General features: G+C 56.7%; 7 protein-coding genes across 7 annotated transcripts; 5 read left to right on the top strand and 2 right to left on the bottom strand.

The window, feature by feature from the left end:
- Positions 1-824: 824 nt before the first annotated feature.
- Positions 825-1,708, top strand: CH63R_11252 (Presequence translocase-associated motor subunit; the record flags this gene model as incomplete). The annotated part of the gene is made up of 3 exons (XM_018306226.1): positions 825-1,418; positions 1,481-1,553; positions 1,608-1,708. 3 exons carry the CDS (start codon positions 825-827, stop codon positions 1,706-1,708), a joined length of 768 nt encoding a protein of 255 aa, XP_018153067.1.
- A 228-nt stretch (positions 1,709-1,936) lies between these two features.
- Positions 1,937-3,477, bottom strand: CH63R_11251 (Adenylyltransferase and sulfurtransferase uba4; the record flags this gene model as incomplete). Its single annotated transcript, XM_018306225.1, has 3 exons — positions 1,937-2,930; positions 2,988-3,201; positions 3,273-3,477. The coding sequence occupies 3 exons, from the start codon at positions 3,475-3,477 to the stop codon at positions 1,937-1,939; spliced, it is 1,413 nt and encodes a 470-aa protein (XP_018153066.1).
- A 172-nt stretch (positions 3,478-3,649) lies between these two features.
- Positions 3,650-4,491, top strand: CH63R_11250 (uncharacterized protein; the record flags this gene model as incomplete). Its single annotated transcript, XM_018306224.1, has 2 exons — positions 3,650-3,805; positions 3,877-4,491. 2 exons carry the CDS (start codon positions 3,650-3,652, stop codon positions 4,489-4,491), a joined length of 771 nt encoding a protein of 256 aa, XP_018153065.1.
- A 1,921-nt stretch (positions 4,492-6,412) lies between these two features.
- On the top strand, positions 6,413-7,108 carry CH63R_11249 (Stress-induced bacterial acidophilic repeat domain-containing protein; the record flags this gene model as incomplete). The annotated part of the gene is made up of 4 exons (XM_018306223.1): positions 6,413-6,450; positions 6,514-6,651; positions 6,707-6,844; positions 6,913-7,108. 4 exons carry the CDS (start codon positions 6,413-6,415, stop codon positions 7,106-7,108), a joined length of 510 nt encoding a protein of 169 aa, XP_018153064.1.
- Positions 7,109-9,594: 2,486 nt separating this feature from the next.
- CH63R_11248 (uncharacterized protein) lies at positions 9,595-10,177 on the bottom strand (the record flags this gene model as incomplete). The annotated part of the gene is made up of 3 exons (XM_018306222.1): positions 9,595-9,778; positions 9,867-10,015; positions 10,136-10,177. 3 exons carry the CDS (start codon positions 10,175-10,177, stop codon positions 9,595-9,597), a joined length of 375 nt encoding a protein of 124 aa, XP_018153063.1.
- A 48-nt stretch (positions 10,178-10,225) lies between these two features.
- On the top strand, positions 10,226-11,111 carry CH63R_11247 (Ulp1 protease family protein; the record flags this gene model as incomplete). Its single annotated transcript, XM_018306221.1, has 3 exons — positions 10,226-10,420; positions 10,474-10,493; positions 10,556-11,111. 3 exons carry the CDS (start codon positions 10,226-10,228, stop codon positions 11,109-11,111), a joined length of 771 nt encoding a protein of 256 aa, XP_018153062.1.
- A 1,864-nt stretch (positions 11,112-12,975) lies between these two features.
- Positions 12,976-14,253, top strand: CH63R_11246 (Gliotoxin biosynthesis protein GliK; the record flags this gene model as incomplete). The annotated part of the gene is made up of 1 exon (XM_018306220.1): positions 12,976-14,253. One exon carries the CDS (start codon positions 12,976-12,978, stop codon positions 14,251-14,253), a length of 1,278 nt encoding a protein of 425 aa, XP_018153061.1.
- Positions 14,254-14,541: the final 288 nt, after the last annotated feature.

Raw genomic sequence — 14,541 nt, 5'->3', positions numbered from 1 at the left:
GGTTTTTTTAGGGCTGGTTGAGACGTGTGTAGACGTTGTTTGCTGGGTTCGTCTGCGACTTGTGGAGGTGGAGGAGGGAGGAAATCTAGAACTTTTGCAATTTAGTTAAGCTTTTCAGCAGCTTAGGGGGCCACTGTAAAGTCAAAATAAGAGTGTAAAAGTTAAGGAGGGTCTGAATAGTATTTAACATGCCTATTAAGTTCTAAGATTGTATAAAGACATCTAAACTTACAAATAAAAAGAGAGTAAGTTTACAGTTTAAAGATTTACTATTTAAGAATAATAACAATATTATTTATATCTTTCATTATTAGTTGTATATAGACTATAAGTAGTATAGAGTATTGCTAAATAGTACTAAGTATTTAATATAGTATTCTTTATAAATTAATTCTTATATTTAACTTTGTAGTTAATTAAGTATAATTTATTTCTAACTATATGCTTCTAGTAGAATTACTCTAAAATAAAATAAAATAAAATAAAATAATGGAGATGCTAAGACTAAATGACAAATAATGATTTTTACAGTTTCTTTATCTTTGTCCCTAATTCTGTTTGACGCGACTTAGAAGCAGCAGAGGCTACAAAGTGGCCTGTGCGGCAGCTGCGTCTAGGCCTGCAAAGCATTGTAAGGCGTCAAATCTGTGGTGGGCCGAGCTTGACCTCATCGCGAGCTCCATCCATTCCAGCTTCAGTCCCGGTTCCTAATTCTTCGGACGCCATCCACCAGAAAAATCTCCACTCCAACTTTGACATTGCGCCCGATTGATGCTTACGACACTCCAGCACGACTAATATCTCCCACGAAAGGTCACGCAACTATGCTGACACCCACGAGCACCTTCGCCCTCCGCCTCGCCGGCCAGGGCGCCGCCCGCGCATCGATTGCCTCCTCCATCGCCCGCACCACCGCATGCCCTTACTCGACCGTCTCGATGAAGAAGCAGCAGCCCTCCGCCCGACCGATCGGCCTCGTCGCGATGGGACCCATTGCCCGCACTAGCGCCGCCTTCGCCGCTGCCTCCTCGTCTTCTTCGATCGTCGCCCGTGTCGTCCGCCAGCCCTGCTCTCAACGCTGCAACGCGACGGCTGCTGCCGCGGCGGCGCAACCAAAGGCCGCCGCCGTGCCCGGGGACAAGCTTGACTGGGAGACCTTCTTCCAGCTGCGCAAGTCTCGCAGGAGGTGGCAGCTCGGCTTCAGCATCATCTCTGGCCTGGGCTCCTTTGTCGGCGGTGCCGGTATCCTGGCTACTGGTGTTGCGGATCCGTTGGTCACGCAGGTTCCCCTGGACCCTTTCATTACGATGGGCATGATGACCATGGCCTTCGGCGCGCTGGGATGGTTGGTCGGGCCCAGTGTTGGGTCCCTAGTCTTCTACACGCTGAACAAGAGGTGGAAGAACCAGATGACAATCGTAAGTCATGACGCTTTGAGCCACTGTAACTTAAACGGGTGCTAATGCATTTCATGGTACAGAAAGAGAAGGAGTTCTTTGCCCGCATCAAGAAGAACCGTGTTGACCCTTCGGTGTCGTCCGTCGGCAACCCCGGTGAGTCAAGCCCGTGGACCCTCTCACTCGACGATAAACTAATCACCTGAGCAGTCCCCGACTTCTACGGAGAGAAGATCTCGAGCGTTAAGGGCTACCGCCAGTGGCTGAAGGACCAGCGTGCCTTCAACAAGAAGCGTATCAGCTTCGTGTAGACCACCAATCACCCGGCACGGCTCGTCAACGGACGATTTCTATTTCGTTAGGCTAATCAGGATCATGGCTAGTGGGCATAGGCCGCCCTCCTCTCTCTGTAGCAATAGGGGTATCGGTGAGGGAAAAGTATGTATCGTGACGACACAACCCCCCTCGTCAGAACAAATTCAACTTTTATTTTAAGAAAAGAAAAGAAAAGGCACCTTGCCGCCGCTTGTTGCAGTTGCTTAGGTAAAGGGCAAGGTAGGGTCGACTTCGTGCTTCCAAGCTCTCATACCGCCCTCGATGTCGCCGATGAACCTCTTCCCGTTGTTGTCCAGGGCCAAATCCTTCAGCCGCTTTGTCGCAAGTTGGGAGTCGTTGCCAACCCTGCAGACGAGATATATGGGCGCATCCTCTGGCAAATCAGCAGGCAACCACTCGGGCCGAGGCCGGATGCCATCCTTCGGCGGCTGCGTCTCCTTCATAAATCTTGCGATGGGGATATTGACAGCTCCGTCGATGTTACAGATATCAAAATTCTCGCGTTCTCTCACGTCCACCAGGAGATGGCGGCCATTGTTGGCCTTGGCCATGCGCTCATATTGTGCTGCTGAAATGCGTTCGTCGGGCCCCAGGATACTGACCGGAGCACTGACTCCGCAGAAGGAGATGTAATCGAGCGAACCTGACCGCAGCGTCTCGAGAGACAGCGTCGACGACGCAGAGCACGCGAAACAGTCCTTCCTCCGGCCGCGCATCCGGACGGACCTGAATGGCCCTGACGGTGCGGCCCCCGAGAAGATGAGCAGAGTCGGAGCTGCTGCTTCCTTCTTCTCGACTTTGGGGTCCACAGCGCCTGCAGCGACGAGCTTGATAGCCTCGAGAGCTTGCAGCACGCCCATGACGCCGACAACGGGGCCGAGGATCCCTCCTTCGCCACAGCTGACTACGCTGTCCGGCGGGGGCGGCTTGGGGAAGACGCAGCGGTAGCACGGCCCGCCCTCCAAGCTTCCCTGCGGCGCGGCGGGCGAGTTCAGGATGATGAGCTGACCGTCCGTCCGGAAGGCCGACGCGGAGACGAGGGGCTTCTGCAAGAGGATGCAGATATCCGAGATGAGGTAGCGGGACGTCGGGTGGTCTGTGCAGTCGAGGACGATGTCGTATTGCGAGACGATGTCCTCAGCGTTCAGAGGCGACAGGTGTTCTTTGTGCGCGCGATACGTCACGAGCGGGTTGAGGCTGGGGAAGTTATCAGTTTCAGGGGCGAAAAGTCAAGACAGCATAAGCTGTACATACCCCTTCAGATATGCGATGGCGCTCTCAACCTTGGGCATGCCCACTCTGTCGGTCGAGTGCGCGACCTGGCGATGGAGATTGGAGACCTCGACAACGTCACCGTCGACGAGGCCGACAGTGCCGGCGCCCGCTCCGGCGATGTAGGCAGCCGCAGGGCACCCAAGACCCCCGGCCCCGATGATGAGAATCCTGGACTCCTTCAACCTCAGCTGGCCTGTACGTTCCATTCAGTTTGCGTCCTCGATCATCACTTGCAGCGGCGCGCGCGCGCGCGAGATGTCTGACCTAGAACCCCGACATTGGGGATGATCAACTGGCGCCCGTATCTTTCATAGTCCTCGGGCTGCAGGGGCCACTTCCAAGGGTGCTGCGCTGGCGCATCTTGTGCTTCTTGCGCCTCTTCCTCGGCCTGTTGAAGCTCTTGCTTGAGGTTCTCGAGTTCGAGGGCGGCCTCGGCGACTTTTCGACGAAGAAGCTTGACTTTGTCCATTTTCAAGCCAGGATCAGCAATTTCTGTATGGTACGACGTAAGTGGGATGAAGAGATGTCTCGCGCGGGAATTTGGAGGCATCTTTGTATAAATGTCGGAGACATCATCACCGACATCCGATCCCCCCCCCCCGCCAAAGATTTAGTGAGACCCACTCTTGTCCGCCGCCGCCATGGGAATTTTTGAAGCTCGGCCGTCTTCGAAACTCACCAACACTTTCCACGTCCGTCTGTCTCATTGCGCCCGACAACATTCAACCCTCGAAACAACCAAGCCGAGTGCCTCGAATCCATCGACACACACTCGAAACGAGACATTATTCACTATGGTAATGCGACTGCCTCCCCCCCCCCCCCCCCTTGTGATTTTACATACAAATACTAACCGCCCGCGACTCAGGCGCCCACCGCACCGACGAAAACGCTCTCGGCGCGCGAGAAGCGCATGGCCCGGATCCGCGGCGACATCCACCCTCTCGCGCCGCACAAGACACTCCGGCCCGAGGCCAAGGTCGACGACAGCTTCCTGACGAACAAGAAGGACAAGCGCACCATGAAGCACAGCGCCTTCGTCTCCAAGGTCGAGAAGGCCAACAAGAAGCCGCTCAAGCGCCGCCGCCCGAACAAGAAGCTCGTCACGACCATGGAGTCGCTCGCCGATGCGCTGCCGGACCTCGACGAGGGTGCGCCGACGCTGGAGCAGCTGCGCGAGGGCAAGGTGCGCCACAAGAGTCTGAAGAGCAGGCCCGGCGCGTTGAAGCGCAAGGAGAAGGTCGTGCGGGGCGAGATGCAGCGCTTCGGGGCCAGCATGGCCGCCTTGGCCTCTGTGCCTGCCGCTCCTGCGCCGGCATCGCCGGCATCGCCGGCGGTGCCTGCGGGTGCGATGGCGGTAGAGGGCTCCGCGAATGGCTCTGCGGCGCCCGATGCGAAACCCGATGCGACGTCGAGCCGTTGGGCTGCGCTGAGAAGACACATTTCGAGCACCATGGAGCAGAACCCAGCCTTTAGCAAATAAGGTACAGCCCAGAGTACGCTCAGGCTGGGAATCTTGGGAATAAGCCAGGGTTCCTGTTATCAACGCGCCGTGGCAGCCACCGGGGCATGGGCAACTGCTCAACTTCTCGAGCTTACCTTGGAGGACAGTCCGATGACACGCTATCAACTCAGGTCTTGGATCGCCTACGCATTGTCAAAAGACCGTTCACTTCGCAGGTCCTTCGACAGAGCTGGAATGCCGAGGAGTGAGTGGCTGTCTCTTGACTGTCTAGCTGCAAAACAGATCTACTTTACCGCACGCACAACACCTTGCAAGGCTTAGTCATCAACATGTCGAAATTGTCTGGCAGGGCGGAAACCAACGGCAACACATTAACGAGGGCCTTCGACAAGAACAGGGAGGGCTAACTGACAGTTGATGGATGGCGATACAGATATCGCGACCAATTGGTTTAATAATGCAGGGGCGAAGCGAAGACACTCGCACATTGTGGGTTGGGTCACTCGTCGAGCAAGAAGAAAGGGGCAAGGAACAAGGCTTTTGTCCACTTGAGGACCCATTTTTATAAGGAAAGAGACATATCAAACTCGCGTCCGCGAGGATTCGGGTCGCGTGAGCTAGGGATGACACGGTCGAGCAGAGGCAAGCTGTCGGAGTATCTCATGTCAGAAAAAGATAGCCGTTGAAGCGTGAGCGTCGAACTATCAATACATACGCAAAGAGTATTTCCTCTTAATGATCGTTGACCACATCAGGAACGTCCTCCGTAATGCACCCCAATCGGGCTCCACTGTAGGGATCAATGAGGAATGAACGTTTATGGAATAAGCGGCTGCTTTGCGTTTGTAAAACAATCGTCAGCTTCAGGGTCTGAGATGCGGAGCCAGGCGTCGGAGGTTTCGCCTCCGGGGCCGGGGGGTTTACGGGGGAGCTGCCGGTTTGCGGGTCCGATGCCGTTGTCTGTAGACCCTGCCGACCACCGCCCGCTTGATTCCGGGGAGCTGATTGCAACTCGGAAGGTCGGCCGGCGCCCCATCGGTGGTGTAACCTCGGTTTCCGTGGGGTCGGGACTCAATTGGGAGACATTTGATGATGTTTTCCCTTTCCGAGTACTTGCCACCAGCGGTCGAGTGCCGCAGGGAGGTTTGCTCGGGAAACAAAAGACGGAAAATGGTGTTGACGTCATTGCATCAGCCTCAACCTTCGAGGTTGTAAACGCATTGGAAAAGGCAATGGGCCAACGGAAACCCCCTCCCCCATCAAGAAAAACACGTCAAGAAAAACAAAACAAACCATGACCCGCGTGGCCGGCTGTTTTGCCAGTCGTTACGTGATGAGATGACTTGGCTCAAAAGGTCTGGATCGGGCAGAGAGGATTTGTGGATATTTTGGCGGGGTTGACGGTGCCGTGATGTCAGCTCAGCAGCGGCATCAGGTAGACCCAATCATCCCCGTAACGCACTACCCTTTTGTATCATTCGCATTCACAACGCGCTGTGCGTATTCATAACTGAAATGTGACTCTTGGTGCTCTCGGGATGGTTGGGGTTTATGCAGCTACTTCTCCGTCATTCTTGGGTCAGCACATCGAGATCTTCAGGGGGGCGGAAGGGCAAGGGCGGGGAGAGCGCGTTTGCCTGACATCAACGTCACTACGGGATAGGCAGGCAGGCAGGCAGGCAGGCAGGCAGGCAAGAAGGTAGGCAGGTAGGCAAAGACCTGGTCTTTCTCTTTTCTCTCTTGCTACTTACCCAGGCAAGGTAGGTACGTACGTAGACCTCTTCCATAATATAAACCTCGCTCCTCAGATCCGAGCCTAACACCCTCCTGTTCTCCTCCAACAACCAATTCCAATACCAGGCCATACCACAAGCATCTCAAGTCTGCCACCACCATTATACATCAAGAACACAAATCTCCCACGCAGTAAACCGCCAACATGACTGACAACACGAACCCCGGAAACTTTGCCAACCGGTATGTCGTATCCCCCATCGACTACTTTCTTTTTGTGAAAGCCACCATACTGACGACACGCAGTCCCACTGAGGAAGTACGTGAGATTGCGGCCAAAGGAGGCCACGCTAGCCACGGCGGCGGTATCGAGGCCGAGAACCAGTCGTTCGGCACACAGTCTTCAGGCACTGAGAACACCAACCCGGGCAACTTTGCTAATCGGTTAGCTTTTCCCGTAATACAACATTTGGAAGCGAAATCAGCTGACGGTGTGCAGCCCTACCGAAGAAGTCCGTGAGATCGCGGCCAAGGGTGGTCATGCCAGCCACGGCGGCGGCATCGAGGCCGAGAACCCGTCGTCCGGTACGCGATCTTCGGGCACCGAGAACACTAACCCGGGCAACTTTGCCAACCGGTAGGCTTTACATTTTCCTTCCTCCACTGTCACGTTCCTCTAGAATTTTGCGACTGACGCGGCCGTAGCCCTAAGGAAGAGGTTCAGGAGATCGCGGCCAAGGGCGGCCACGCGAGCCACAGCGGCGGCTTCGCCAGCATGGATGCTGACAAGCAGCGCGAGATCGCGTCCGAGGGAGGCAAGGCGTCGTCCGGCTCATTCGAGGCCGGATCCGAGAAGGCGCGGGAGGCTGGCCGCAAGGGCGGCCTTGCTGGATCCAACTAAGTGCCTCCCCACCGCGACGATTCGAGCTCGGCCAGTTAGGACTGTACGATAGCAGAGCGAAGGATATGGAGGGGTTATGATTCACGGACAACGTAGACCACGACTTGCAGGGTCTGACTAATGAGAGCCTTTTGATTTTTGATCAACGATATGCATCGGGTGGTGTCTGCATTATTGTCAAGTGTGCTTCGTCCAGCTTCCGGACCGTGAGCGGGAGGTTTCTGGAGAGGGAGCAAGATGGATGGAGCCCCGAGCTGTGAATGCGTCTCCGATCAGCCTTCGGCCCCCTCCCCCCTCCCAGACCGGAGAGAACAAAAAACAGGCCATTTCCAAAGCCAATTCTACACCCTCGAAACAGAAGAAGCGAAGAAAGGGAAGGAACCCACCCGGCAGCTTGCTTAGCTTGACACGGCCAGGTGTCGTCGCTGCGGATTCGTTGCAAACCGTGTTATTCGCGTGTGGGAAACTCAATTAAATTCAGCAAAACCGGCGGTTGGTGGGAAAAGAAACAAACGGCTTGGCCGGATGGGGCAACTCATACAGCTCGGCAGACGCCGGTATTGGTACTTACAGTAGTACCATTAAGTTCCCCACGTCTGCCGCTCCCCTGTCCTCGCTACCGATTCCTCGCCCTCCCCCCCCCGGGGGATTTTGACTTTGGAGCGTTTGAGGGAGGGGACGCACTCCGTCCGCTGGCAAACAAACGGCATCGGCTTGGCACCAGTCTCGAAGCGGTCTGGTGTTTACGACGGTTGACCAAAGCCGGGTTGATGGGGGCTGCATGTTGGGTGGCTGCTGTTTGGTGGCATCACCATGTCGCAGGCACGGTGACGTAGACGAGGTGAAACCAGGTCCCTTTTCTTCTCTTCCTCTCGCTGTCTCTCCGACTCTCTCCCCCTCTCTCCCCCTCTCTCCCCTCAGCACTTCGGATGCCTGGCGCGGAACGGCTTACAAGTGGTATTGCAGCCATACACTAGAGTGAAGGAAGGTTTGGTGGAGGCATAGCTCCCCCCTCTGGTGTCGTAGTCAGTGTCGCAGGCGGCTTATACCTTGATTCCCGGTTATCGTCCTTCCTTCCCAAGTGCCTAATGTCGTCGTCTATTGCACATGCGGATTGGTGATCGACCAAACAGGACTCTTCGCATACTATGTAAACGGGCGAGTTCCCGTCCAGCTGCTGGTCTGGCTCTTTCGGTGCTTCTGCTTCAGGCCCCCTTCTGCATCACCAACCTTTATTACACCGCTTACTTACTCCCGCCGAACGCCCTTCCCCACTGCTATCCTCCGCGCTTGATGTCGTATCTCATTTAACCTTGATTCCCCCAGGCCTCCAAACCCCTCTAGACCGAGTCCCTGGGATCTCCCCGGGTTTGAACGGTGTTTCCAGAATCCCTTCCCTCCCCCCCTCCTTCTCCTCCTCCTCCTCCCACTTCCCCCTCCCTGCGTACGATGGCAGCAGCAGTCGACGTGCGAACAACATCGAGTGTCCCTCATACGGGGGCAGACCGCCCGAGCAGCACCAGGTCAGTCTTTTGTCTAATATTCTGAGTATTCACTCATTTCTCTGTTGTTTCCCGTCCGTCCCCTTGACGTCTAGTTCCACATGCTGCAGCATGCCGCCTGATTTCTCCCCCAGTGGAGAAGCAGCAGCCCACCTACCTAAGGTACCTAGGTAAAGCCCCAGAAGCCCCAGTGGGTATCCGGAGACACCGTCCGTGGGTTAGGCGAGGTGGCCCATAGCTCCCCGTCGACCCCACAAGTGTGGCTTATTTGAACCTCGTCACCTTGCATTATTCGTCTCTTCTGAGCCCGTTCCGCCGCCAGTCGAGCTGTACTGCGCCACGCGCTTCGTCACTCGACACTCAAGCCTCACCAGTCCCGCGGCGGCTGCGCGCACCGCCCAATTCCAGCCCAGCGCAGCCCAGGTCCGTCCCCCCCCATCGCTCCACCTGGCGACCTGTGACCAGGAAGAATCCTTAGCTGCGCTGCGCAGCACTGCAGAAAACCAGAAGGACCCTCCTCCCCGCCCAAAGAAATCCCTGAGAGGAAGGAAAAGAAGAAGAAAAAAAGGCCGAACTTGGTTCGCGAACCTAGCAGGGCCCTTTATTTTTGCTTTGGCCTTTTTTCTCTCTCTTCTGCTCCCTGTTTCCCCTTCGCCGTTATCATCTATCCTTACATCCCAATCCCTTCTCACCCCCCCCGCCCCCAAAAAAAAACTGTTTACATTCTCGGAACTCTTTGCGTGATCACTTTCGCCGCCGATTATCCCTTTCACTCTCTTTCCCCCCCTCTCTGTCTCCCTCCTCTCTTCCCCCCTACCCGCTTCCAACATTTCCTTCTGCTTATTCCCCATTCTCGTTTCGCCAACGTTCGGAAGAGAGATCGTCGCCTGTATTCAAACCTGAGCCATTCACTACCTTGCAACCGACGCCCTCTGACGCAGCTCTGTGCGAAAACAGCCGCTTCCTCGCCTTCCGCTCCTCTCGTCACCAGCAGCCTCCCCGCGATCCCGGGTCTCCCAACTCCACCTCGACAAGCTCCTCCATCTCCTCCGTCGCATCAGCGCCGACATCATCGCCAACAGCGACAGCAGCAACCCAACTCCCCTCCCCCTCGTCCTCGCCCCCGAGCACGAGCACCGCCAAGTCCGGCCACTGGTCCGAGTCGCGCCTGAGCATGCCGTTCAGGAAGATGGCCCGCCACTTTGGCGACACCGTAAGACCTTTCTCTTTCTGCCTCCATCGCTTCTCTCCCCTACCCTCCGCTTTGTTCCTGTCGCTCGCATCGAAGGGAGAGAGAGAGGGGGCCGTCGATGTCTCGTTCCCCTTCCCTCTTCTTCTTCTCACGTCGGACGACAGGCGGACGAACATCCAGCCACATGCTTCCCGTCTCGTCCGTCTTGCTCGACTACCGCCGTGTAGGCGCAGTTGCGGCGGGGTACCAAGTTTGGGGAGTAGCCTTGTTTCAGCGTCGTGCCAGTGAACTGACCTGCGGATTGCGTCCTAGCTCTCCCCGCAGCAACCTTACCTGTCGTGTAAGTCGCTCTCCCTTCCCCAACCCGTACTGCATTGTGTCGTATGATCCCAATCCCCGTGACCATCACGTCCGACTGACACCATGCTCGACTTCCAGATCACGATATCCTCCGTACGTACTCTCGATTATGTTGCCCTGATCCGCCTTTTCCGCCCTTGTGCTCTGCGACCGCACCTCCGACACACTCCGCGAGTCGCGCGCCCTGCTTACTCGTGTAATACCATAGTCACCTACGAGGATATCAAGGCGCTCAAACATGACTGGCTAACAGACAATGTGCGAACACCGTCCCCTTTGCTGCGCATGTGCTTCCAGCTAACTCGTCTTAGAACATTGCCTTTTGGGAAGAGTCCGTTCAGCCACTTTTCCTCCAACCAATTCCCCTTCGACCGTCTAACAAGATCACTACAGATGGCTGGAGCGTGAAATCCTCCCCAAGTACCCGCAAGCCCGTATCTGCCTTCTGCGGCCGTCGATGACCTTCCTCCTCATGAAGGAACCCGACATGCGCCAGATCCGCTCGGCCCTCCCCGACTTCTCCAAAACGACGCACATCTTCCTGCCCATTAACGATGCCCGCAATGTGGCCCAGGCTGAGGGCGGCTCTCACTGGTCCCTTTTGCTCGTCAGCGCCATCGACGGCGTCGCTTTCCACTACGATTCACTCGGTGGCGCAAACTATTCGGAGGGCCGCCTGGCGACCCAGAAGATGTCCGAGATCCTCGGTCGCCCGCTCCGGTACCTTAACTTGGAAGACTCCCCGCAGCAGGAGAACGGTAGCGACTGCGGCGTCTTTGTTTGCATCCTCATGCGCCATCTCCTCATCAAGCGCCTGCTTAGCGCAAACGCCCGCGAAAAGGTCAGCATGAGCATGGCCAACAAGCTTATCGACAGCCACGGCGGACGGAAAGAGATGCTCAAGATAATCGAGAGCTTACGGAAGGAGGGCGAGAGGAGGAGATCGTAAGCGCATTCCTTCATTCCTTCCTGACCAAGAAACCGACTTCCCCCTGGCCTGTGGACGACGTCATGTCGTCTTGGTGTTGTATCCTGGTTCTTTCCGCGCTCTTTGTTATTATTACCTTGAAAGGGTTCCCTGACACCCCTTCTTTTTGAAAAAAAGGAGAAGCGCATCGCCGTACTCGTCAAAGACGCCCCCGCGGATCGAGTAATCGACAATAGGTCTTCCCGCACGCCCCCGCTCGGTTGCGCGACGAAACGAGTCGACGTCCTGGTTCCGAACACCCTGTACGACGGCTCTGGCCTTGTGCCGTACGTACTCGGGGGCTTCTTTTTTACAATTTTCGAAATACGATATCCACGAAGGCATGCAGTGTATTTTATTCCATGATACGAGACGGGCATTTGGATGTGGCCCAAAAGGCATTGCGGTGAGACGGTAAGCCGAGAGAAAGAGAGACGTCGGGCGATGCACCCACCAGCTCTAGCTATCCGTTCGCGAGCCACGCCGTCCGATCACCGAACCGAGGTACCCACCACTAGCACACGGTTTTCTACCGCTTATTATCTCGGGGTAGTGTTACCAGGGCATCTCAAGGAGTCGCACGGTTGCTTGTCCGCTTTGAGGCGGGGATAGGTGGCAAGAGGCATGATTTAAGACTTGGTGACGCATTCCGTAGAAGGGTTCCAGGAAGAGCTGAGTGACGAGGAAGACTTGGGAAACATGATGACATACCGAGGGCAGGCGAGGCGTTTTTGGCGTGCTCAGGACGGGTTATTCTCTGTCAGACGAGGAGTAAGAACTTTCGGGTTATCGATTGAACTTCATCTCTGTCCTCCCGTCTCGGACTGCTCGACCTACGAATTCGTAGCTGCTTCGATGTCGCGTCACATTGTCCAACGTTCTCGAGGGGCCCTGCAGACTCAAAGGAGAACTAATCTCAATGAAAGCACTCCCTTGCATCGCCGTCGCCGCGGATAAATTTTCTGATACGCATTGACGGACGACGATGGACCTCTACAAGTTGCATGCGGTGAGGTACCTTTCATGAAGCAGAGATGACGACCAATGGATGCGTTTCTGCGCAATTCTTCTCTAGTGGTGACGATTTCTCGCAAGGTGTTTTTCTGAGGTGACATCGTCGGCCGAGAACGCGCCTTCTGGGTCTTCTGAAGCCGAGTTCGTCTGGTAATGTCGGGGACAAATGAGCGCGATGACATGACTGCCGTACTCTCATGTATGAAAAGGAGTTGACTGGCAATCCTTAGGGCGAGAAGACTGGCCTAGTAAGAGAGAAGTCGAAAGAACCGGGAGCCCTGAGACAGCCGGGGATAGAGTTGAGTTGAGTCTGAAGCTGCACGAAGAAGGGCTTAGAACCGGAGAGGAGAGTCATGATATCGGAGTGTAAGGTGGGAGAAGACGGCTTACACATCCTTCGACGAGCAACACCGAATCCCGGTCACGAACCCGACCTAGGCCCTCCGCAGACCCCACCCAATCCCGTATTTCCCACCCTTTGTTATGTCAGCCAACTCCGCCGCCAGTCCGCCAGTCCGGTACATATTAGTAGTACTCTGTACTGTCGGCCCAAAGCGTCGTCGTCATCCAAACCCGACAACACAAAACGTTTACCCTTGCCCGACTCGCCAGTTTCGCATTGGGGTTTTGTTTTTCGGCTCCTCAACCATAGAGTTTCTGGTTCTTCCCTCTCGAGCACGCATCCCTGGCAGCATCCTAGCTTTTGCGACGCATTGGCAGCAAGCCGCCCGGTGATCCACACCAGCTCAGCTCACAGCTCAGCTCAGCTCGGACAGCTAGCTACTCACGAGTCACGACTGCTGCCTATCATCCATCCGATAAACTACCAAAAATGACGACCGCGGTCCCCCAGGAACCGATGTGTCTGCTCCAGCGCATCTGCAAAGTTGCCTCGACGCCGGCGACGACACCAACCTCTGCCGGCTCGAAACCATCGTACCCGCCCGTCTCCAGCATCCCGCGGACTTCCCCTTCGCGCCTGGCTGCGGCATCGCCAGACGCACCCTCCTCGCCCGGCGATAACGCCGACAAGGACGAGGACGCCGCCGCGCAATCCACGGTCCTCTACCTTGCCTACGGCTCCAACCTCAGCGCGGAGACCTTCCTCGGCACCCGCGGTATCCGCCCGCTCTCCCGGGTCAACGTCTCCGCCCCGTCCCTCACACTCGTCTTCGACCTCCCCGGCCTGCCCTACCGCGAGCCGTGCTTCGCCAACTCGGCGCCGCGGAAAGTGCCCAAGCTCCCTGACCCCTCCGACCCGCCCAAGCTCCCGCCCGTCCCGCCGCTGCCGCCCCCGACGTCTTCCGCGTGCCAGTCCGGCTCGTCCGTAGACCTCGGCTGGGACAAGGGCCTGTTCGGTGTCGTGTACGAGGTCACGCCCGAGGACTACGCCACCATCGTCGCGACCGAGGGCGGCGGCTCTTCGTACGCCGACATCCTGACCCCTTGCATCCCGCTCCCGCCCCGCGTCTCCGTCCCCGAGAAGCCGCCCATCGATATCCCGCGCCCCTTCCTCGCCCACACCCTCTACTACCCCGATATCCCCGACGCCCCGGATGACGACGATGACAAGGACGACGACAAGGATGACCCCAAGAAGCCCCAGGACCCCCGCAAGAAATGGTACTGGCGCTTCATCCGACCCAACCGCCGCCCGGACCCGGCCTACGCGCAGCCCTCGGCGCGCTACCTCAAGCTCATCACCGACGGCGCCGCCGAGCACGAGCTGCCGGACGACTACCAGCGCTGGCTCGGCGGCCTGCGCGCCTACGCGCCGACGACGTGGCGGCAGCGGGCCGGCCGCTGGCTCCTGACGGCGCTGTTCCTGCCCGTCCTGCTGCTCTTCTTCCTGCTCAGCAAGCGGGCCGCGAACAAGGAGGGCAAGGCGCCGCTGTGGCTCGGCGTGACGCTGGGCGTCATCTTCCACCTGCTCTGGACGGCGTACGACGGCGTGTTGAAGCCCGTGTTCGGGGATGGCGAGAGGACGCAGGAAGAGGAAGAGGAGGAGGACGGGGGCGGGGGCGGGGGGACGTTCCGGAAGAAGTCGTGGATGGGTCGGTTTGCGTGTACTGACGAGGAGAAGGAGGGACTTTTGGAGCACATGGACTGAAGAAGTCGGAGGGATCATTATCGTGCGCGCACACACACACACACATACACACAGTACAATCTTTCGGTACGATAGCGTTTCGTTTTCTCGAATGCCCCGGACCCACAAAGTCGACCAGAACAACGTCGTCATTGCTTAACCTGTCTATATCCTTTTCCCACATCCATGCCGCTGTGGTACAATCCAGGGATATCAATGTTCATCTCATGAAGGTGAGACGGAAAAAAAGACAAAAACCCATACTCCGGCGGCCGTTCACGCGCGGACGTCACGCATCCTTAGCACCGC

The sequence above is a fragment of the Colletotrichum higginsianum genome, chromosome 8 (assembly GCF_001672515.1).
Source record: "Colletotrichum higginsianum IMI 349063 chromosome 8, whole genome shotgun sequence".
NCBI classification, from domain to species: Eukaryota; Fungi; Ascomycota; class Sordariomycetes; order Glomerellales; family Glomerellaceae; genus Colletotrichum; species Colletotrichum higginsianum.
Note: the sequence above shows the minus strand (reverse complement) of the source record. Positions and strands in the feature narration are given on the sequence as shown.